General features: G+C 39.1%; 1 protein-coding gene across 1 annotated transcript in view; it reads right to left on the reverse strand.

The window, feature by feature from the left end:
* The window catches only part of pcnx1 (pecanex 1), a 123,798-nt gene that overhangs the window by 19,929 nt on the left and 78,413 nt on the right, over positions 1-25,456 (reverse strand). The window contains 19 exon segments of the mRNA XM_034159965.1: positions 258-408; positions 3,165-3,264; positions 6,381-6,435; positions 6,437-6,584; positions 6,586-6,611; positions 6,744-6,967; positions 6,970-6,996; positions 11,078-11,300; positions 12,715-12,766; positions 12,846-12,883; positions 12,885-12,972; positions 13,229-13,344; positions 19,622-19,799; positions 21,490-21,631; positions 21,940-22,039; positions 22,041-22,091; positions 23,279-23,371; positions 23,532-23,637; positions 23,822-23,931. Coding sequence (XP_034015856.1) covers positions 258-408; positions 3,165-3,264; positions 6,381-6,435; positions 6,437-6,584; positions 6,586-6,611; positions 6,744-6,967; positions 6,970-6,996; positions 11,078-11,300; positions 12,715-12,766; positions 12,846-12,883; positions 12,885-12,972; positions 13,229-13,344; positions 19,622-19,799; positions 21,490-21,631; positions 21,940-22,039; positions 22,041-22,091; positions 23,279-23,371; positions 23,532-23,637; positions 23,822-23,931 — 2,028 coding nt within the window.

Consider the following 25,456-nt stretch of genomic DNA (forward strand, 5'->3'; position numbering starts at 1 on the left):
TGAAACCGGAAGTGAGCTTACAAGCACACTCATTGGTTGGGCGTATATGCTCCTGTATTTACTTTATTGTCCCAACGGTTGGGCGGATAGCCACTCCGATTTATTTTTTTTTTTTTAACAGGGATTGTTGCATGCCTGCTTGCACAATACTATATTTTCAGGGCTAATGTGGCCCATGTTGGTGGAGCCCAATGTTATATCTTTTCATGGAGGCAACCCTGCATATGACAATAACAACATGATCTCTAAACACTCACCTGGTGTAATTTAAGAGACATTCGGATTCCAGGCACCACTACTTTCCTGAGCAGATCCATGTCAGCGAAGATCCACTCATCTCGCACTGAGGAGATGCGGAAATCTCCTTTAAATAATGCATGAAGCCCATAAAGAAAAGACTCCAGATTGCTGTGAAGAAGAAACAATAAAAGAAAATATAGTATAAAACTATATATAAAAAAAATTTAAACCAAGGATTTAGCTAAGAATTGGGGGTGGGGAATGGACATACACTACATCTGTGGTGATAGATTTGCATATACTTTGACTCAAAACATTCAAACTCAATTTGACAAACTCCACATATCTTATGTTACCAAGTAATTCATGTGTCAAGTCAAATGAAATGTCTATATCATTTCCATATAAACATCTTTTAGAAACAGTTATTAAGAAATACATTTTTTTTTTTCAGTTTATATTCACAATGTCTTTGGCTGGGTCGAAGGTTTAAACACTGGTATACCAGGCTGGCTTCTTTAATAAACAGCACAGAAGATTCGGATAAGTGATGAAGTTATTTTTGCAAGATTTGAATGACTGGCAAAATGTGATGGTTATCCGGGGCACCTGCAGCTGTGTTTCAAGGCATACTTGTATAACCACAGCGTTCTTTCTTTTAAGAAAGCAGAAGAGGGTCACTATAATAATTAAGCCAAAGCACTGCAGATCCCGGTGTTGCTGACCGAACGGTCCCCCCTAAAAATTGGTGCACCCTGCCTCCACTGCGCATGCGTCATTTGTAGGGTGGAGCTTAAAATTAACATTTTTTTTTTTAATTTTGATTTTCTAAGGTCTCACCCCTCAAAAGGTTTCTTTATTAGTTAAAAATATATGGGTAAAATTTGAGAGACCTATGATAATATTTAGAGGTAGCTCAAAGAACTCAAAGTTTGATCATAACAATTATATTGAACTGAATGCAAAATATTAAACCCTGTTGTAGAAATAAGTGAACGTTTGAAAAATTACCAAAACATAACACATAGTTTAATACAAGCTTTAATAATATAAACATTAAACAACAGTAAGTACTGCAATAAAATTTATGGATTTATATATTCAATGTAGAGTGTAGACTGACTAGACTGCAGAGTCTGTAACTGAGGAAGTAGTGGCTGTTGCAGTTAATGTCTTCTTGCGGCAGTCTAGGTAATCTTTGCAGTGTTTTTCAAAACTTTTTAGCAGGTACTGCAGCTGAGATTCATCCTTTGTAATAAGACCACAGTATTCTTGAACAAGGGCTACACCTCGCTCTGCATGATCATTCACAAATTTGATGGCCATCACAGTTTGTAGTCTTCCCTTTCATCCCATTCTGCTGGGACTACTTCAAGAAATGTTTCTGGCAATTTCGGCATGTTAAAGATAACCTTGGATTCTGGAGAAACAAAATCTTCTACGATGAAATTGCCAACTTTTGGAAAGTCAATGAAAAAAAATCAGACAATTTAAATCATTATTAAACTAGTTTGTCATTGGGTAAGTTATTAAGAATCAACAAATAGTGTCCAAAAAGTCATAATTACCATGTGTGAGATTGGAATATGTTACTGGAAGAGAGACAGGAGGTTTCCAACTTTCAGTTATACCATGCCATTTGATGTAGCATTTAACTAAAACTATGAAACTTTAGTCCAATTGAGCTACCAGTAAATATTAACCAAAAGCCCTAATATTTTCAGAATATGGTTTTATGTAATAGAGGAATAATTTAAGAGGGTGAGACCAATTTTCTTAAGTTAAAAAATAAGCTCCACCCTAGTCATTTGGGACCACAGCAACTCCTCTGAGATGGACTGTCGTCACCCAAAGCGATCAAAGGGAATAATGTGATTATTAACCATCAGATGACAAGGTAAAACCTCTTAAATCATTCTAAAGTCAGTTTTAAGCAGAAACAAGGCGATAATTGGTGAAATATTGCTGACGCTCCAGAATGACGCATGCACAGTGAAGGCAGGGTGAACCAATTTTTAGGGGGGGACCATTTGGTCTGAGACACCGGCTCATCACGTTCCTCCTTAAGCGCTATTGCTAGAAGATGCAATGACCACTGTCGTATGTGCAATATCCACAGTTTCTGTACATACCACTCTCACTTTTTGCAAATAATTTTGCTACTATGTACTTACAATTTTTTTCTTAACTTGCGCTTTGAACATACCTTTTTCTTTCTGTTACATTTTATGTTTATTTTCTTTTAAGTCTTTTAAGCCCTGTGGTTTACATTTGCACTGAAGAGGCTTGCACCTTACTTTACGTTGTACTTGTTACAATGACAATACAGTATCTAAATCTAAATCTGAATTAAAGTTACAACTGGCAACTATACAATCAATTGTACAAAAATATAAGATGTGTGAGACAATACATAGTTGAGGAAAAAGGCCCAAATTAACACTAAAGGATGAATGAATATTGGTTCAAAAAGTACAACAGAACCACAGAATCCCAACTAAGGAATTGGTAAAGGACTTATTGGCATTGGGTAGAAATGTTAAGAAAGCATTTCATTGTCTGGCAATGCTGTCAACAAAGGAGGGAGACATCCAAATTCTATCTAAGGTGGAAAAATTTAACTTACAATCCAGTCTCTGTATATCATGGCCAACACAAAAATGTACGATAAAATTCCCAGAGTAGCAGGTATAGCTAGTTAGGGGTCAATGAAGGATTACACAGGGATCATAAAATTTCACTTGGGACTGCAATTTGACATGGGCAGTGCTGTTTTGAAGCTTAAAAGACAACATGATGACTTGTGTCACAAGGCTGCTATTGTTCCCCTTTATGTCTGCTAGTTTTGCCTACATAGCAAACTTTCTCTCACTGCTAGAAGCTACATAAAGTGCTGATTTATATAATAAAGATTACTAACTAACCTGGACATGTGATGGGCTGCTGTTCCCAGAGCTCTCCTTCCCAACACACACAGGCCATAGCACAACAGTACCAGAGAAGAGTCTTGTCACTGTCAAGCGGCTACAAATAAAGCACAAGACAGGAGTGCTACTTGACAAACTCAAAGCAAATTCAATTTAATGATGCAACACTCATATTAAAAATAATAATTTTATAGTTTAATGAATATGCTTTTTTCATGCGACTTTGACATTAAAATACAACCCCTGGCAAAACTTATGGAATCACCGGCCTCGGAGGATGTTCATTCAGTTGTTTAATTTTGTAGAAAAAAAAAGCAGATCACAGACATGACACAAAACTAAAGTCATTTCAAATGGCAACTTTCTGGCTTTAAGAAATCAGGAAAAAAATTGTGGCAGTCAGTAATGGTTACATTTTTAGACCAAGCAGAGGGAAAAAAATATGGAATCACTCAATTCTGAGGAAAAAATTATGGAATCATGTAAAACAAAAGAACGCTCCAACACATCACTAGTATTTTGTTGTACCACCTCTGGCTTTTATAACAGCTTGCAGTCTCTGAGGCATGGACTTAATGAGTGACAAACAGTACTCTTCATCAATCTGGCTCCAACTTTCTCTGATTGCTGTTGCCAGATCAGCTTTGCAGGTTGAAGCCTTGTCATGGACCATTTTCTTCAACTTCCAAAGATTTTCAATTGGATTAAGATCCGGACTATTTGCAGGCCATGACATTGACCCTATGTGTCTTTTTGCAAGGAATGTTTTCACAGTTTTTGCTCTACGCCAAGATGCATTATCTTCTTGAAAAATTATTTCATCATCCCAAACATCCTTTCAATTGATGGGATAAGAAAGTGTCCCAAAATATCAATGTAAACTTGTGCATTTATTGATGATGTAATGACAGCCATCTCCCCAGTGCCTTTACCTGACATGCAACCCCATATCATCAATGACTGTGGAAATTTACATGTTCTCTTCAGGCAGTCATCTTTATAAATCTCACTGGAATGGCACCAAACAAAAGTTCCAGCATCATCACCTTGCCCAATGCAGATTCGAGATTCATCACTGAATATGACTTTCATCCAGTCATCCACAGTCCACGATTGCTTTTCCTTAGCCCATTGTAACCTTGTTTTTTCTGTTTAGGTATTAATGATGGCTTTCGTTGAGCTTTTCTGTATGTAAATCCCATTTTTAGGCAGTTTCTTACAGTTCAGTCACAGAAATTGACTCCAGTTCCTCCATTCGTTCCTCATGTTGTTTTGTTGTGGCATTTTCGATTTTGAGACATATTGCTTTAGTTTTCTGTCTTGACGCTTTGAGGTCTTCCTTGGTCTACCAGTATGTTTGCCTTTAACAACCTTCCCATGTTGTTTGTATTGGTCCAAGTTTAGATACAGCTGACTGTGAACAACCCAACATCTTTGCAACATTGCGTGATGATTTACCCTCTTTTAGAGTTTGATAATCCTCTCCTTGTTTCAATTGACATCTCTCATGTTGGAGCCATGATTCATGTCAGTCCACTTGGTGCAACAGCTCTCCAAGGTGTGATCACTCCTTTTTAGATGCAGACTAACGAGCAGATCTGATTTGATGCAGGTGTTAGTTTTGGGGATGAAAATTTACAGGGTGATTCCATAATTTATTCCTCAGAATTGAGTGAGTCCATATTTTTTTTCCCTCTGCTTGGTCTCAAAAAGTAACGGTTACTGACTGCCACAATTTTTTTTATTGATTTCTTATAGTGTTTCTTAAAGCCAGAAAGTTGCCATTTGAAATGACTTTAGTTTTGTGTCATGTCCTGTGATCTGCTTTTTTCTACAAAATTAAACAACTGAATGAACATCCTCCGAGGCGGTGATTCCATAATTTTTTCCAGGGGTTGTAGTCTCATATAAAAACGAATGTCCCAAGTAGTTTTGGGGAAGTCCCATGTGTCATATGACAGTGTCATTAAAATCAAAACTTTATATGTGTGTTTTTTGTGTGTTTTACATGCCACTTCATATGCCAGATACCACATTTTGAGTGCTAATAATACAAATCATGCACAAAGATAATTCAAGTGCTAGACAGACCTGACAAAGTCACAAAAACCTTAATCCCAACAAGCTAAACCCCTGCATTATCACGTGGGTATGAGTAAAGGCACCTTGACACGTGCACAAATTTGATCCCCGCACAATGAATAAACCAGTCAAACTGTTGTAAACAGTGCACCGCTGTGTGCCAGTGTGGAAACAAAATTTTGAAATGTTTAAAACGTCTGGCACGCATTAGTTTCATGAACTAGTCATGAACATTGCACAACCTATTCGACGACACTGCGTGCTAATGAGCGTCATTGCGCACAGTGCATCGGAACAATTATGAGGAGATGTTACATCTGTAATAAACATAATTTTACAGATACATTATTAAACTCATAAGAAGGAATGAAAATGCAACTGTCTTAACCAATCCTTTACAATATATATATCCATCCATCTTCTACCGCTTAGTCCAATTAAGGGTCGCGGGGGGCTGGAGCCTATCCCAGCAGTCATAGGGCGTGAGGCGGGGTACACCCAGGACAGGACGCCAGTCTGTCGCAGGGCCACAAATAGACACACAAACAGACACACCCACACGCACACCTAAGGACAATTTTAAAGATTCCAATCCACCTAACCCACGTCTTTGGATGTGGGAGGAAACCGGAGCACCCGGAGGAAACCCACGCAAACACGGGGAGAACATGCAAACTCCACACAGAAAGGCCACGGGAACTGAACCCATGACCTTCTCGCTGTGAGGCAACAGTGCTAACCACTAAGCCACCGTGCGGCCCCACACTATATAATATATATATATATTATATATATTATAATAATTCACCTTTGAGACAACATTCCAAATGCGTTCTCCACCGCATGACGTGCACGACACAACCTGCAGCTGCAGATAATTTTTCTGTGATGCTGGGAGCGATGAGAGAATGGCTTAATCAGCCAAGCTCTGAGAACAAATGCATCATCGCTACAAAATGATTATTTTATATAACAGCGTCAAGCTGGACAAAGCGTGGCGTCCAGTGGGGAAAAAGCGGGACGCATTGTCACGATGATTGTGCGCAGTGTGGGGATCAAATTCGTGCAAGTGTCAAGGTACCCTAAGACTGCTGACACCAGCACGCAGGAAACTTAAAGAAGCAGCAGTACCAATGGCCCTTTGTGAGTTGCAGTACTGGATCCAGCCCAGGTAAACCCCGCAGAAAGCTATCCCTAGAGATGCCTGCAAGACGATGGTCATAGTCCTCATCAATGTTGGGATTGAATGTGGGATCCAGGTCTACATAGTTCCTCTCACCACATCCCTGCAGACCATCCTTCATGGTCTCATTAGCGAGCCATTCTTCCAGTTTGGGATGCAATGACATAGTAGATAATACCCTGAGATGAGAGAGGGGCAAGTTATTACATTTGTAATGACAAAAGACAAATTAGGTTTCTGATGATTGACTAATAGTCTGAGCAATAAATGCACCACAGGAATTTCAATACAACTTTGACACTTCTTCTAACCTTAACATAGTAAGTTGTGGAAATGCGCCGCAGATCAAACACCTGCAGCATGGAAGCAGCGCTGTTGTCAGTAATGCTGTAGCCCTCAAGCACATATTTAGTGACGAGCACCTCCCAGGCCAGCCAGCGTTGCCCAAAGGTAGCATTAAAAGACAAAACATGGGAAGGTGTCCCTGGCTCACAGCAACAGCAGCCCTCATCTTCCTCCACCCCCTCAGTGATGCTTCAACCTCCCTCTGCTGGCAGTATGTTCCTGGGGTGAAAGAAGGAAAATGGGAATGCTGAGAGGAACAGAACACTACACAGCACTACATCAACATCAAACAGTGTGGGGACTCTAACTTGCCGCTGTAAATGTGCAGCTACAGATGACAAAAACCTAATTTCCATGAGTGTCTGCCCATGGTGCTGTACGTAGGTTGACTTCAGGCATAACCACACATTAATTCCAGCAGGTGGATTTTGAGCTACAGAGATTAGTGGTGAACAACTGCCTGGAGTAATAAACCGGGTCACTCTGATCACGTTAGTTGTTTCAGACTGCTTGTGTTTAACTTTGGACAATGGAAGACCGAGCAGTCACTTGCACAATTTTACCCATTACATCAGCTATGTGTTCTTTAAAACACTAATTACAGGCGTACCTTGACAAAACCAGAATGCCTGTTGTGAGAATGTTTGAATGCCATAGTCTTGTTCCTACTAAAATGCAGGACATAGCTGTGACAGGAGCTTTTTTACTTCACTATAAAATCCTGGACAGCCAGGGCCAGGAGGTTCCTTGGCAAAAGAGGAGCACAAGATCTGTGGGATTCAAGCATTTCCATATGAACTAACAGAACAGGTGGCATCACATTAGAGAGCCAATGAAATGCCAAGGCCTGTCTGAATATGACACTTATGAAATGAGACCTGCAAGGTCTACATGCAATTATTTGAATTCCAGAAATTTCTTGTGGACATGGACATGTCTTGTAGATGGGCTGGAGGTTGCACTGGAATGGAAACATGGTAATTGCCAGTTGTAGTGTATTCTACATGACTCTGCTCTTCACTTTGTGAATGTCTTCAGAATTTTAAAGAGGTCAGTGAACAGTGAGTCTATGAACGCACGGCCCTGCACACAGATTGACTGTTATGCTGCACTCTGATGCCTGCTCCAATCAATAAAATCACTCTGCTCCAAAACAGAAACAATCTGCACTGTAATTTAATTTCTGCCTTTAATTTTAACCTGCCATCAAAGTGACTGAACACCAAAATCCACACTGAAGCAGAAACAGTTTATTTCAAGATACATATTGAAATGAAAACCAAAAACAGTCTGTAAAACACAAGTGATAGACGCATATTACGCACATTTCGTGCCCTGACTGGGTATCTAATTGCTGCGGGCTTTTTTTTTTTTTAGCCAGAAATTTACACATCAGCTTGATCACAGAGAAATGTTAGTTTTATTTTTATGTGCATGTTTGTGGTAGAGATAGTGAAAACGATACTTGATATCTTTCAGAGAGCAGCTAAATAAAATACATTGTTAAAGTCATTGCATTTTATGGTATCTGTAATTGCTAGAGCTATACTAGACTACTCAGTGATGACAAATACTCAAACACTGATGGTGTGGGACCCAATCCTGTTTTCTGAATAAAACAGAAGTTGCAGTGCTGAATAGTGCTCTTGTATTGTATCTTCAGTTTGGCAGCTTCTGTAATGGGAGGGGCAACTGCTATCATGCTCTCACAGATGCATAAGAGAGAATATGACTCAGATCTGATGAGAATTAACACTTCCATTTTTTCCTGCATTCTACTTCATGCTGGTACATGTAAAACAATCTGACTAGCCTACATGTGTGCATGTGGTTTGTCATGACATGACTGACTGCCCACTTTTTGAGATACTATTTCATGCATATACACAAAGCTATATCAAACACTTGTCTTTTCTCTCCTTGGCTTATCATCATTCAATAATATGCTCTTTAAACAATAACTTTACTCTGGTGAAATCTTGTAAGCGACAGATTTTTTTTTCAATAACAGACATGACCGCTAACATGACAAGGGAAAAGTTGTTCAGAAATTGTACATCACACATCATGGTTTGAACAGGAATTTCGAAAAATAATAAATGTCACATGCACTCCATCCCAGCAGGTTGCTAAATGTGAGATCAGTTTGATAAAGCACACAGAAATATTTTTTGAGATTAAGATAAAGCACACCTGACCTGACAAGTAAGATCTTAAAATGGCAATGCATGGAATAGTTAAACTTCATTCAGCTTCTGAATCATACCTTTGTCCAGAAGTATTTGCAAATAAAGATTAGACCATGGCTAAACTTTTCAGAAAACTGATTGGGTAGCTTTTTTTTTTTTAAATATGTGTGTCTGTGTGAATCTCTCTCTCTCTCTCTCTCTATATATATACACACTCAACAAAAATATAAACGCCACACTTTTGGTTTTGCTCCCATTTTGTATGAGATGAACTCAAACATCTAAAACTTTTTCCACATACACAATATCACCATTTCCTTCAAATATTGTTCACAAACCAGTCTAAATCTGTGATAGTGAGCAGTTCTCCTTTGCTGAGATAATCCATCCCACCTCACAGGTGTGCCATATCAAGATGCTGATTAGACACCATGATTAGTGCACAGGTGTGCCTTAGACTGCCCACAATAAAAGGCCACTCTGAAAGGTGCAGTTTTATCACACAGCACAATGCCACAGATGTCGCAAGATTTGAGGGAGCGTGCAATTGGCATGCTGACAGCAGGAATGTCAACCAGAGCTGTTGCTCGTGTATTGAATGTTCATTTCTCTACCATAAGCCGTCTCCAAAGGCGTTTCAGAGAATTTGGCAGTACATCCAACCAGCCTCACAACCGCAGACCACGTGTAAACCACACCAGCCCAGGAACCTCCACATCCAGCATGTTCACCTCCAAGATCGTCTGAGACCAGCCACTCGGACAGCTGCTGAAACGATCGGTTTGCATAACCAAAGAATTTCTGCACAAACTGTCAGAAACTATCTCAGGGAAGCTCATCTGCATGGTCGTCGTCCTCATCGGGGTCTCGACCTGACTCCAGTTCATCGTTGTAACCGACTTGAGTGGGCAAATGCTCACATTCGCTGGCGTTTGGCACGTTGGAGAGGTGTTCTCTTCACGGATGAATCCTGGTTCACACTGTCCAGGGCAGATGGCAGACAGCGTGTGTGGCGTCGTGTGGGTGAGTGGTTTTCTGATGTCAATGTTGTGGATCAAGTGGCCCATGGTGGCGGTGGGGTTATGGTATGGGCAGGCGTCTGTTATGGACGAAGAACACAGGTGCAATTTATTGATGGCATTTTGAATGCACAGAGATACCGTGACGAGATCCTGAGGCCCATTGTTGTGCCATACATCCAAGAACATCACCTCATGTTGCAGCAGGATAATGCACGGCCCCATGTTGCAAGGGATCTGTACACAATTCTTGGAAGCTGAAATGTCCCAGTTCTTGCATGGCCGCATACTCACCGCACATGTCACCCATTGAACATGTTTGGGATGCTCTGGACCGGCGTATACGACAGCGTGTACCAGTTCCTGCCAATATCCAGCAACTTCACACAGCCATTGAAGAGGAGTGGACCAACATTCCACAGGCCACAATTGCCACCTGATCAACTCTATGCGAAGGAGATGGTTGCACTGCATGAGACAAATGGTGGTCACACCAGATACTGACGGGTATCCCCCCCAATAAACAAAACTGCACCTTTCAGAGTGGCCTTTATTGTGGACAGGTCTAAGGTACACCTGTGCACTAATCATGGTGCTTAATCAGCATCTTGGTAGGCACACCTGTGAAGTGGGATGGATTATCTCAGCAAAGGAGAAGTGCTCACGATCACAGATTAGACTGGTTTGTGAACAATATTTGAGGGAAATGGTGATACTGTGTATGTGGAAAAAGTTTTAGATCTTGAGTTCATCTCATACAAAATGGGAGCAAAAACCAAAGTGTTGCGTTTATATTTTGTTGAGAGTGTATATATATATATATATATATATATATATCTATATATATAGATAGCATATATTCACAGGTCTTATAAACTGTAATGTGACATAAACAAGCCTTAGATAGATAGTGTGTTGGACATGGCATCATAAGAAACTCAAATGATATTTTTACATCATCTATCTTACAATACCGGGGTTTCATTCATTAGTACTGTAATGAATGAAATTCCAGCAGAAATAAATTGAAACCAAAATCTTAATTATACAGTGTTCAGGCAATATTTATTTATGAAATGCGCATCTTCTCACCTCTGAATTCCAGTCCTCTGAGCTGAAAAGTAACCAGACCATTGCCGATCTCGATAAGGTGCACCAGAGCATTCAGGTAGTCGGAGGCGAGGATAAAGCAATCACCAGTGCTGAAGTTCCCCCATCGGCCCAGAAGGAGATCTCCACACAGGCTGTGCTGCAGAGACCGAGTGAGGTGTTCATAGAAAATAGAGTTCAAATTGTTGTCATCAGAACCTGGGGAGGGAAAGAAGAATAATGGTAGAAAGGAAGAACAGAGACACTCTAAGTCACCGAAAGTGATACCGAAAATGATACTTCAACCTCCATCTACAGCTCTGGCATACTAGAGCTTATATGATTTATATATCCATCAGTGGTAGTACATATTTTGTGATGAAATACCCAAATAGCAAATTGGTCAACCTCTGTATATGTAACTGACAAATATGATGCGTTAAAAAAGAAAGGTCAAAAGACCCTGAAGTCTTTTGGACAAAGAGCCATTTTGACCAAACATGGGCAAAGTGGCATTAAGCAAGTCATTTGTATGTGAGTAAATCCCTTCAGCTTCTCCCTTGTTTTCTGCTGGGGGTCACCACAGCAGATAGGAGACGGATCTGCATACTGATTTGTCACAAGTTTTATGCCGGATGCCCTTCCTGACACAGCTCCACATTACATGGAGAATTTGCAGGGGTGGCCTTAAACCAGGAGCCTTCTGCACAAGAAACAAGCACACTGGCCAAACTCATTTGTGCTGCATATAGTCCCCTTAAATTGTTCACCCACCTCTAGTGTGTGTGTGTGTGTGTGTGTGTGTGTGTGTGTGGGGGTGGGGGGGGGGGGGGGGGGGGTGTTGGCTGTACAAAATTTCTGAAAAATATTTGAATATTTTTTGAGAAAAATCAGTGAATGCCCACTTTCTTAACCCTTTGTGTGTGTGTGTGTGGGGGGGGGGGCTTTAGAATGCATATATATAGCCTCTGAAAGAATATTTATGCAAAGTTAAAGAAAAAAGTTATTTAACAGATTTTGTGCAATAAATCAATGTGGAAAAATAGGTTCTTTTTCTTTTTGCTCTTGGAGGCCCTCAAGGATTTAGTTTGACTAACCATGACTAGACAGTCCCTCAGACAGACAGTTTGCATCAAATTTCTAAAAAAATTATGAACCATGTTTCTGCAATAAAATGAGCAGTGTAATTTTTTTTTGCCATTCTTGGGGGCCACATGGATTCAATCAGAAAGTCCAACTTGCCCTGACCAGACAGTCCCCCAAAGATTGTCTGTACAACATCTGAGAAAAATTCAAAGGTTTTCAGAAAATCATCGTGCGCAAATCTTGATAGCTTGAGTCCTGTGGGCCTTGGTCCAAAGGACATTTTCAGAACTTAAGTAATTGGACAAACTAATATGGATTATTTTTTTCATTCAAATTGCTTTTGCAGCCAGTTTGCTTAGATAACTCAGGGGATTATTTTCCTTCATGCACCACCTTCATTTGGCATCCTGCCATTTCTGAAATCCTCCAAACAGTTTAGAAAAAGCTGCACTAAAAGAATTACTGACAGATGTATGGACAGGTGACACCCGCCCACCCTGCCAAATAAATTAATAAATAAATGGCACATTTACGTGACATGCAGTTACCTGGATTTCGTCCAGCTGAGAAGCCAGTCGTGTGTTGGAGTGGTCCACTCGCTTGGTGCTGCATAAACAGAGTTCCAAAAAGGATGAAAATTCTAAATTCATACATACCAAGTAAGACCATATGAGATTTAGTTTACTTGTAGTCTCTCTCCCAGAACTTGACAGGGCGAACATAGGCTGGTGATGAGATGGCACTTACCCAGGAAGGGGTGAGGGGGAGTTGAGAAGACAGCGGACACTATAGCTTGGAACACAACAGCATGGCTCTGAGTCTAGGAAGGACTGAGGTCAAGGATTATTTGACAAGCATGCATTCTGTCAGTGTGTTGGGATATGCCTTAACAAACAAACAAACAAACAAACAAAAACAACAGTTATATACAAATTAATTCCAAGGTTTTATTCACCCATTTTGAATATATTACAATAAGTCATGTCCAGTGTGACAAAGGTAAGAGTTTCCGCAATGCAACTGCACAGCAGCAAATAAATAAAAAAATCAGTTTGAAAGTGTGTAAACAGGATACGAGGCACAGCAAATGGCTGAGCAAAAGCATGGAAGGCTGAACCCCATGTGATCTGCCAGGGAGCGATGTAGGTGTAGACAAAGTGCAGCTTGAAGAACAGTTCCCATAGCTATAAATAACGAAAAATGGATATTAAGATAAAACAACAACAACAACAAAAAAAAAAATCTAGATGAATCACACATTTGTTATTCATAAGCAAAGCAAACCACTAAACAAAATAAACTCTAACAATAAAATAATAAATGGCAATAATAAAAGGAGACTACAACAATGCACACCAAACTAAAGAGCTAATACAACCCCTGGCAAAAACTATGGAATCACCGGCCTCAGAGGATGTTCATTCAGTTGTTTAATTTTGTAGAAAAAAAGCAGATCACAGACATGACACAAAACTAAAGTCATTTCAAATAGCAACTTTCTGGCTTTAAGAAACACTATAAGAAATCAAGAAAAAAAATTGTGGCAGTCAGTAACGGTTACTTTTTAGACCAAGCAGAGGGAAAAAAAATATGGAATCACTCAATTCTGAGGAATAATTTATGGAATCATGAAAAACAAAAGAACGCAACACATCACTAGTATTTTGTTGCACCACCTCTGGCTTTTATAACAGCTTGCAGTCTCTGAGGCATGGACTTAATGAGTGACAACAGTACTCTTCATCAATCTGGCTCCAACTTTCTCTGATTGCTGTTGCCAGATCAGCTTTGCAGGTTGGAGCCTTGTCATGGACCATTTTCTTCAACTTACACCAAAGATTTTCAATTGGTTTAAGATCGGACTATTTGCAGGCCATGACATGACCCTATGTGTCTTTTTGCAAGGAATGTTTTCACAGTTTTTTGCTCTATGCCAAGATGCATTATCATCTTGAAAAATGATTTCATCATCCCCAAACATCTTTTCAATTGATGGGATAAGAAAAGTGTCCCAATATCAACGTAAACTTGTGCATTTATTGATGATGTAATGACAGCCATCTCCCCAGTGCCTTTACCTGACATGCAGCCCCATATCATCAATGACTGTGGAAATTTACATGTTCTCTTCAGGCAGTCATCTTTATAAATCTCATTGGAACGGCACCAAACAAAAGTTCCAGCATCATCACCTTGCCCAATGCAGATTCGAGATTCATCACTGAATATAACTTTCATCCAGTCATCCACAGTCCACGACTGCTTTTCCTTAGCCCACTGTAACCTTGTTTTTTTCTGTTTAGGTGTTAATGATGGCTTTCGTTTAGCTTTTCTGTATGTAAATCCCATTTCCTTTAGGCGATTTCTTACAGTTCGGTCACAGACGTTGACTCCAGTTTCCTCCCATTTGTTCCTCTGTTTTGTTGTGCATTTTCGATTTTTGAGACATACTGCTTTAAGTTTTCTGTCTTGATGCTTTGATGTCTTCCTTGGTCTACCAGTATGTCTGCCTTTAACAACCTTCCCATGTTGTTTGTATTTGGTCCAGAGTTTAGACACAGCTGACTGTGAGCAACCAACATCTTTTGCAACATTGCGTGATGATCTACCCTCTTTTAAGAGTTTGATAATCCTCTACTTGTTTCAATTGACACCTCTCGTGTTGGAGCCATGATTCATGTCAGTCCACTTGGTGCAACAGTTCTCCAAGGTGTGATCACTCCTTTTTAGATGTAGACTAATGAGCAGATCTGATTTGATGCAGGTGTTAGTTTTGGGGATGAAAATTTACAGGGTGATTCCATAATTTTTTCCTCAGAATTGAGTGATTCCATATTTTTTTCCCTCTGCTTGGTGTAAAAAGTAACCGTTAGTGACTGCCACAATTTTTTTTCTTGATTTCTTATAGTGTTTCTTAAAGCCAGAAAGTTGCCATTTGAAATGACTTTAGTTTTGTGTCATGTCTGTGATCTATTTTTTTTCTACAAAATTAAACAACTGAATGAACATCCTCCGAGGCCGGTGATTCCATAATTTTTGCCAGGGGTTGTAATACAGAAACAGGGTGCAAGTTACACTCTTTATACTCTGGAGAATACGGTAATTGCACTATATATCTACTACACTGTTAAACAAAATCCTACAATATCTGCACAAAAATGTCAATGCATTAACTGGAACCACATTCATAAAGATTTATTTCTGTCAACAATATGATAAGGCCTCGGGACTTGACTTATGTTGTGATTTGGCTCTATATGAGTAAATTGAATTAAAATGGAGGGCATCCAAGCAAATGGCACCTACAAAATGTAACCCTCTGGGGTCCCAGGGCGTTTTTTGGACAGTTCACTCACCTGGCATAAATGTTTTATTATTGCTGTTAACAGCTCTCCCTGCATCCCACAATCAGGTTTTATGTCTTTTTTTTTCAGGACAACCTGTGCTTTATGAATATATATGTTTTTTTGTGTTTTATAAGTGTTATAAAGGTTTACAATCAAAAATAGGCAAGGAAAAATAAAGCAAACAATAATTTTCCACACACATTAATAAGTGTTATAAAGGTTTACAATCAAAAATAGGCAAGGAAAAATAAAGCAAAAAATAATTTTCCACACACATTTATTCAAAACACACTGCAAACTAGAATAAACAACTGTTTTGACACTTTATAAAGGTCATTTGAGGTCTTGTGTGAAAGACTGTACAACAAAAAGGTTCAAACAATAAACACAAATGTACATTTTGAACAATATATACAAAATGGTCTATGTGTTTTGTTATTTTGATATGGTAAACAGCGCTTTACGCAGAGAAAGCAACAGAGTTATCCAGTAACATTCACATGCAAACTAGTGGAGAAATCTTGATAGTTACACACTCTGTTTGAGCACGTGAGATTGTCATCAGAGGCTCTCCATCTGCTCACTTTCACTGATCGCTGTGCGTAATGGCGCAGGGCACATTAGAATATTATGTACTCATTGAAGCACCCAGGGGGCTATTCAAACGGGCCAACTAGTAACATATCACTCCTGAAAATGATCTTTGGCTTTTCATGTGAGGTAAATCTGCCCTACGATTGGATTTTGGAAAACCATGTGACGGTGAACCAATTCCGATTGGACACTCACATTGCGCACGTCATCACACAGCTTCTATGAGGAGTACAAGATGGCCGATGGCTGGCTCAAAGTCCGCGGAGTTAACTTTCAGCAAAAAAAAAAAGTAAGTTTCTATCTCATATCATTAAAAAGTTATTTATAACTTAGTAAAGCTTGGTGCTAGCCGTCGTATACAACGGCGTTGGCCCCAGAGGGTTAAAGTTGTATACAAGTTATTTTAAACAATTCTATCTTAGTATATTTCAACTGACATATGAATGACCAAAATGTAGTTTGTGTTGCCTTTGTTTCGTGACCTTAACGGCTAGAATAGCTGCACAGTGACAGATACTCACTGAAGGATAATGCACTAAAAATAACTAGGAACATCACACAGGACTGGAAGAGTTGCTGAACTGTCAGTTAAGGCCGTGTCACACCTGGACGATTTAGCCAGCATATGCTGACCACCTGAGAACAAATTTCTAGGTGTTATAATTGACAATAAACTCAGCTGGAAACCTCATATAAATTATATAAAATTTAAAATGTCAAATCTATCGCTATCATGTACAGGGTCAAGGACATATTGTCCCAGGATGGGCTACTCAGATTATATCATTCTTTAATTGTACCATATATGACATATTGTATCGAACTCTGGGGTAACACTTACAAATCAAATACCAATCATGTATTTCTTTTACAAAAACATGCCATCAGAATCATCTGTAATAAACCTTATCTTGAGCCAACGCATTCTCTGTTTATGACTTTAAATTTACCTGAAATTTAGAGATTTAGTGGATTATATCACCATACAAACTTTGTACAAAGCTAATAACCAGGCCTTGCCACTTTATGTCCAGAGCCTGTTCAAGATCAGGAAATCTGAATACAGTTTACGAGGATGTATGGTTTTTAAGAAGCCTCCCGTACGTACTAATGTCAAGGGTTTTTGTGTTTCAGTTAAAGGGGTGAAGATTTGGAACAAATGTCCTGTGGAAATTAGATTATGTAGTTCTTTAGTCTGTTTTAAGAAACATTATAAGAAATTAATAATTTCTGGATATAAAGAAAATCATAATTAAAAAAAAAAAAAAGATGTATACATTTGTGGATGTATGTATTTAATTTGCTTATTTGTATATATAGGAGTGTGAGCATAAGTGTAATTATATGTTGGACTTGGACTTTTGGGATGGGGTATGAGGGGTGGGTAATTTATAAGCTTTGCTTCTTCCCACCCCCTTTTCAGGCACACGGTGTTAAATTTGGTCTTGTTTTTTTGATTTGTTTGATATGTTGTCTTTATGCTGCTGTGTTGTTGCTGAAATAAATAACCTGTTTGTTTGTTTGTTTGTTTGTTTAGATCTCAGATGCATTTTGGTGCATTTTCAGGTCTGTTTACCCACCAAAAGTAATAATAAAAAAAATCCCCCCCCCCCCCCCCAAAAAAAAAAAAAAATATTAAAAATGGCAGGTGTACAATTAATAGGTTATGGGTAAGTTTGTGATAAGTTAAGAGTACGATGATATACATCGTAACACAGCGAGCATCTCAAAAAAATTTAGGAATGCTTAAAATTTTAAACGTATACCAGCATATGACTCATACATCCTGCACATGTGGGACATACGTTGTAGGTAAGTTATGCGACTGCTGACACACGTTTCTTGTAATTTAATCATGTCGAAATACATCCATTAATGCTATTCATTGATTGGCTGAAAGCTGTGATCCCCATGCAAACAGACTGGTTTTAATATTTGAAACATTCACACACGGAGTAAATGTAAAGTCTTAATTTTCCCTGTTCATTTCAGCTGGATTCATCATCACATCCTGATGAAACCTTATATCCACATAAAGCGTCCTGATTTTGGAAAACAGCGTCTGAAAATACTTTAGTTCCTTGTCATGGCTGGAAACAGCGTTTTAAAGCAAGTCCCTCTGTAGGGTGGCGACCAATTAGACCACGAACGGTGTTGCCGACCCCCCCCCCCCCCCCCCCCCCAAAAAAAATCGGTCCGCCCTGCCTTCACTGCGCATGTGTCATTAGCCGCGGTTCACGGATTATCACCCTGTTTCTGCTTCAAGCTACACTCCAGTCATCTATCTCAGCGACAAATATCTGAAGCTTTTGTACAACAATCATTTCCACATAAATTCAGCATTATTTCATCATAAAAGATGCAAGAAGCGATCAGAGCGCCGCAGCTACACGAGCTGCTAGCTGATGCGTTCACTGTGCGTCGGTCATTTCAAAGCGTCACAGAGTATCACCTCGTTTCTGCTTGAAACTGACTTTATAATGATTTATGAGGTTTTACCTTGTCATCTGATGGTTAATAATCCCATTAATCCATTTGATCACTTTGGGTAAAGAGGCTCTCTCTCAGATGAGTGGCTGAGCTCCGAAATGACGCATGCGCAGTAGAGGCAGGGCGGACCAATTTTTAGGGACGAACCGTTCGGTCTGTGACACCGGTGCTTAAGAGTTTGAAAAAGTCACAGTGCTTCATTCATTCATGGGAGAGTTTACCACAGCCATCAGTCGACTCATCAGCAGTCTGCACGCAATGAAAATAAATCCCATGATTCACCAAGACAAAAATAAAATAAAATAATGTTAAATTACTCCATTTCGCCTCTGTGTGCAGCGGAGCCGCGCGACAGCAAAACGCCGCGTGATGAACACGTCGTCCAGCATTCCTTGCATGCTGGATGACTTGTTCGTCAATATTTACGTGTTGCACCTGCCAAATAAAAGGGTTCTGAAGGCAGAAGAAATGCAAACCAAGCCAGACAACCATTCTGACCCGCACTACACCGTGCAGTACCGACCGGAACCACTCAGTGGAAAAGGGAATGCCAGCATACACTGGATAAATCGTCAAGGTGTGACAGCTGCATAATTTATTAGACATACACCAGCATTTTTAATACGGTTGGCACATGGAGGCTAAATCGTCAAGGTGTGACAGGGCCATTAGGAAAACTGTCAGGTGCCTGCCACCCCATCCTTCTTTTTTCCCCCAGTCAGAACAAGGTCTTCTGTTTCATTATGATCAACTTGTGAATTTGATTCGGATAAGAGCATCTTTATCCCCCCTCCCAAAACAATCTGGGGCAGTAATGTCAATAAACAGACAATGTTGGATGGATACATAATAAATACATGCAGATGCTGCAGTGTATGGCAAGACCCCAATGGCCACACTAACTTTAATAAAAGATTTGTTCAATTAAGTTTGGAGTCAATCTGATTAACAGCATAACAACTATATTTTGTATATGCAAAGAACAGCCACAACAGAAGCTGTGCACAACATGGTTACATATTCTGCTTACCTTGCTGAAAATGATGGACATGAGGAAAAGGTCGAGCAGCAGTGTCTCAGACAACTGATAGTAGTCGAAGGTAAAGAAGAGGACAGTAAAGAGGACAGTCACATACTGGTAGGTAGGGCTGCTGTAGGAAGAACGGAGCAGCTTCAGGCCTGCCACTGTGATCATCAGCGCGCCAACCCTGAAGGACAATAAAAGTTGTTTGGACAACCCAGTCCTTAAATGCAATGCTGCAACCATAACCCAAAATCAGAAAAAGTTGTGACGTGTGGAAAATGCATACTGAACCCCCCCCACAGTGATTCTGACATCAACTTTGTTTTCTATTTCATTGCAGACAGTATGAACCCATAATCACTCATGCTTTGCGCAGTCAACCTCTTTCTATTGTAAATATACATCCATTCCTGCATTTCAGGCCTAAAACACATTAAAAAAAAAAAAAAAAAAGGAGCAATTTAGGGCAAGTAATGTGTAAAAATTAAATAAATAAATAAATAATATCATTTTAAAGGCATGAGGTCAACAGGTGATTGTAATGATGATTTAGTACAAAAGCAGTATCCATGAAAGGCTGAGATTTTTGAGAAGAAAAGATGGGCAGAGGATCTCCAGTTTGTCAACAAACAGATGAGAAAATTATTGAAATATTTCAAAACAATCTTGTTCAAAGAAAGTTTCTCCCTCTACGGTGCATGATATCATGAAATGATAAAGAATCTGGAGGAATTTTAATGCAAGCATGCAATTCTAAGATGAACATGTGATGACATCGCTACCAAAGGTATGTCATGTTATGTCATGTTGTTTGATTGCTTTAATTTCGACGCACTTGGGTTGAAATTCTAAATTGTTTCTAGACAGCGCACATTTTGATCATATTGCCAATATAATATTATGAATCCCTTATTTAAATACTAAGAAATTGAATAACTCAAAAATTTGATGTTCCTCTGTATTGTTAAAAATGATTTTATTAGTATGACCTAAGCAGTGGGTCACCCCTTTGAGTATGGTCTGCTTGAGGTTTCTTCCTCAATATCATCAGAGGGAGTTTTTCCTTACCACTGTCACCTGTGTGCTTGCTCTAGGGGTTGGTAAGATTAGACTTTACTTGTGTGAAGTGCCTTGAAGCAGCTTTGCTGTGATTTAGCACTATATAAATTAAATTAAATGACTTTTTTTCATGACTTGAATCTTTTATCCTTTAATCTCGCCGAGAAGCGGCATCAACGTCTCTGGACTGGGAGGCATCTGGGTTGGACCATCACAGGGTGGCTGCATATTGTGGTCAGACAAATCTGTATTTTATATCTTGTTGGAAAAAATGTACACTGTATGCACCATCCAGACTTATCAGTAACAAGTCCACAGGCCAGGGCCACTCATAGTATAGGGTTGTGTCAGTGCCACTGGCAAGGTAATTTACACTTCTGTGATGGCAGCATTAATCCAGAAAAGTATATTTGCGATGTTAAAGCAACATATGCTGCCTCCAAGACATATTTTCAAGGGACATCTGTGAATTTTTAAAGATAATGCAAAACCACATTCCACACACATTAAAAATGCAATGTATGGGTACGTACTGTGTTACAGGCCTGAAATGCAGGAATGGATGTAGATTCACAAATGAAATGAAGTTGACCAAACAAAACATGATATATCTTGGGTTTGCTTACATTAAATATTGAATTGATTACAAACTTATCAAAGTGGTATTTAACAATTAGGTGGAAAGCAAAGCAAAGCAAAGTATGCCAGAAAAGATGATGATTCATCACTTTAGACAGTTGGTTAAGAAATAAGGTTAAAGAAAAAACAACCAAACAGAAGAAAGACAGATGTGAGCAAACAACGGAAAGTCTCACTCTGTGTCAAGTTTCTTGGGACTGGCAAGCTCTCTGGCGCTGCCACTCAGCTCATTAAGGATGACGAGGGGATAGAGAACATTCTTTTCGACAAACAGCAGCCACACATGAAGCTTTTCAAACCACATCACATGAGCTGCATCTGTTGTAGAAGACATTTGAAATGTTACAAGAAAAAGTAAATTATTTTGTTTAGACAATGGCATTACAGACAAGACTCAAATAGAAACATAAAGAAATGACAGCAGCAAGATGCCAAAATGATTCCGCCCCAGACATATCGGCCTTAGAAAACCTTTTGCAATGAAAAACTGATACCCCCCCCCCAAAAGAGTTGCGGTTACAAAACTCCCCCGAAATAAAAGGTGATTCTATATATGCTCTAAACGTGTGTACTGGGGACAGAATAAGACACAGAGCCACTGTCATAGTCAGATGTCATGCACTTACCCCTGACTTCAAACTGATAGTACTCCTTGGTTTTGAGCAGAGGATGAGAGAAGCAGTACCAGGGTAGCTGCTTACGGACTTGAGGCAGCAGGTAATGAGTGGAGCAACCCCACCGTCCCCAGCAAGGCATACAGGACATAACTCAAATAAGGCTGAAATAACAGACAGTGGAATGGATTATACATAATTATTGCTGGTGTAAGAGATCATAGCTAATTAGTGCTCTGCATGGACCGCCACCAACACTTCAGGACACATATGAACAGCAGATTCATTGAAAAAGTTTATGTAATGGCCTGAAATACAGCTTTAAATACAGATTTAATCATTTAATCCTTTTTTGAAGTAGTATTTGTATTTTGTGTAAATTCTGATGCAGAGTTGCACTGAAATGTGAGTGAGGAAAAAGAAACTGCACATTCACATGAATGGTGCCTGTGAAAAGCAGACAGCCTCTGTCACCTTTAGTAGAGGACCCTGCATTGAGTTTGTGACCAAATTTTCTGGGAGCAAATCAATGTAGATTCCTTGAAATAGGGCCAAAAAAGAGATTTTAGGCCAGGATAATTTTTTTCAAAGAGCGGGCTAACTCCAACAAGGGGTGATATTCAAGATGGGCCACCATAATCAATAATATGGTATATTTTCACTTCTATATGACCTACATTAATTTTGATGTCCAAACCTATGTTTCTGGGGTAATGGAATTCAAATATGTCAATACAATTCACACATTCTCAACAAAAGGGGACAATATTCAAAATGGCCACCAAAATCAATATCATGTTATATTTTCACTTCTATAAGACCTAGAACATTACTTTTAGTGTCTAAAATGTAGGTTTTTGAGGTCAAGCAATTTAAATGTGACCATGAAAATGAATATTTCCAAACACAGTGGGCCTTTTAGAATACGTAGATATGCCAACAGCACTATTTGATGGTTCATGACAATGCATAATTATGATGAATATGTGAAAAAATTAATATTTCCAGCACTTTATAATGGCAATAAACTAATTGTTTATTGCCATTGACAGCAAATGTAGACATATGTACACAATGGCAACTAGGTACTTTGTAAAAATGTACATAATACTACACGTGTTATATGTAATGTCAGACATCGAAATAATCCTCATTACTTTAGCCATTAACATGTCTCATATAAAAAAAAAAATCGTAGTGCTCAGCAGTTGGTCAACATCAAATTCCTTATACCTAACGTGATTAAGTCTTCCCTCATTTTCCTCAGTGTGCCAATTTATGCACATACCTCTCCATAAAACATGTATTTTAGAGTTCCCATGTTCACAAGAGTAAAAATGTTTAAAGTTACCTGTAGCGCAATGAACACTGTGCTGACATGGATGGCAAAATAAAGAACAGCAATCACCACACAGACGATCAGGTCAGACTGAAGACGCTCATTCTACAAGTGAAAAACAGAGATGGGCTCAAAAATAAATCTGCACTTACAAGGATGTACTGAAAATGCATGTAATCATTAGAAAGCATGGATGGTTATTAAATACAATCACAATTTGAGAACAAATATCTCATCCTGGCTTCTGCAGGTATGATCTACTTACCACTGAGGCCCTGAGCTTGTCTGGTAAAGGGTCTTGTACTTCTGACAGGGGTTCCTCTGGATCCTTGTCCTTCAAACTGGGCAAAAACTTGGACTGGATCAAAGAGCTAGAAAACAGGAATTTAAATGGTTTCAAACACCATGAGATGACCTTGCGCAAGTGTACGAGTCCAAACTCCTGTGTAGCAGACACTGGTCAAGCAGGGTTGGAATTATTTTTATAGAAGAATTTAAAATCACAATAAAAACACCCAAAGCAGCAAATGAGGTTGATGCCATCTTTGAACTTACATGAGGACAGAAGGGTCACTGCTTTGCCGGCTCAGATGGTACGACACTGCCACCAAGAGGCCACAGAACACAGAAAACAACACTGGGATGTGATGAGCCTCCCAGGTCTCCTGACACACACACACACACACACACACACACACACACACACACACACACACACACACACACACACACACACACACCACACACACACACACACACACACACACACACACACACACACCACACACACACACACACACACACACACACACACACACACACACACACACACTTTTGTTTACTATTTACCAACAGTTTACTTTCCAAGTATGCATCCCCGCAACACAATTTAACCACTATACAAAACCACAATGGAGTTTAAATTAAATCATCAAGATGTGCTTGTAGTGTAGACATTTAGTTTCAATTCAAGGGGTTTAACAAAGAATACAGTGCTAACCGTTTAAGAATTACATTTTTGTATGCTTTCCTCCATTCTCACAGGCCATAAGTAATTGGACAATCTAAATGTGAGGATTTCTTTTTTTTCTCCTGTTGTGTCACCAAGAAATGGGGTTACTTTAAAAGAAGAAATGAAATGTCAGCTACAGTTTATCAGAAAGCAAACTGAGCATCAGCGGGATCCATTTTCTCACAATGAAGTCCTTCTCTGTTACAGTCCACCGTGAAGGTCTGAAGGACTGTGCAACACACAAAATAGTAGCCCTATGTACACTCTCTCCAATCACAGCCAAAGAAGCATGTGTACTGGTGGCTTCCTCACTGGTCTCCTTCTCAGTTTTTGAGGACTGCCTATTCCAGACAAATCTATCATACTGTTTGTATTTTTTAATACAATAATAATTTGTAATAATAATTTGTATTTTCCAAGACATATTCAGTAACATGGAAATGTTCATGTGTCCCTCCCCTCACTTGTTGAAAGACAACTGGCTGTAAAAATGACAATTTATATGAACAATTACTCTTATATTTAGTTTGTCCAATTATATAAGCATGCATAAATGAGGAACTGTATTAAAAATGGCTGTAATCCTTAAAAGGTTAAATCCCTTGAATCAAAGCTCAACACTGTCACTACAAGTATATCTTCATGGTTTCATTTAAACTCTATTGTGATGGATGATGTGCAGAGACAAATATACAGTAAGAAAAAGAAAAAAAGAAAGGAGTCGTCATCTTATGAGGATGTGAATGAAAAAACGGGAAACTTACAACACATAACTTTGTTATAAGAAAGAAGGAAAAACAAAATAATCTAGCGTCATCTCCCATATGTCCACTGGCAAACTGCAGCTGAAATTTTACATATTTTGAAGAAAAAAAAAAAAATCCTTCTGTGTTCCACTCCACCATGAAGCTGCATAACTGATGACGCACACATTTTATGTCTATTTTTATTTCATGATATGAAAGCATTTGTGTTTTGTTGTTGTCCATTAACTCTGGTCATTTTATAAAATATTTTGATGGTACAAAACTGGCTCATTTGTATAGGTTTTTTGTAAAGATATCTTAAATCCTGTACTTAAAAGTCAAAGGTGACAATCATTCTGACTTGGACTATATATTTGTAGATAGTCATTTATTTGAGGCATAAAGTTCACTACACCTTCACTCTGAAGAGAA

The sequence above is a fragment of the Thalassophryne amazonica genome, chromosome 19, assembly GCF_902500255.1.
Source record: "Thalassophryne amazonica chromosome 19, fThaAma1.1, whole genome shotgun sequence".
Lineage (NCBI taxonomy): Eukaryota > Metazoa > Chordata > Actinopteri > Batrachoidiformes > Batrachoididae > Thalassophryne > Thalassophryne amazonica.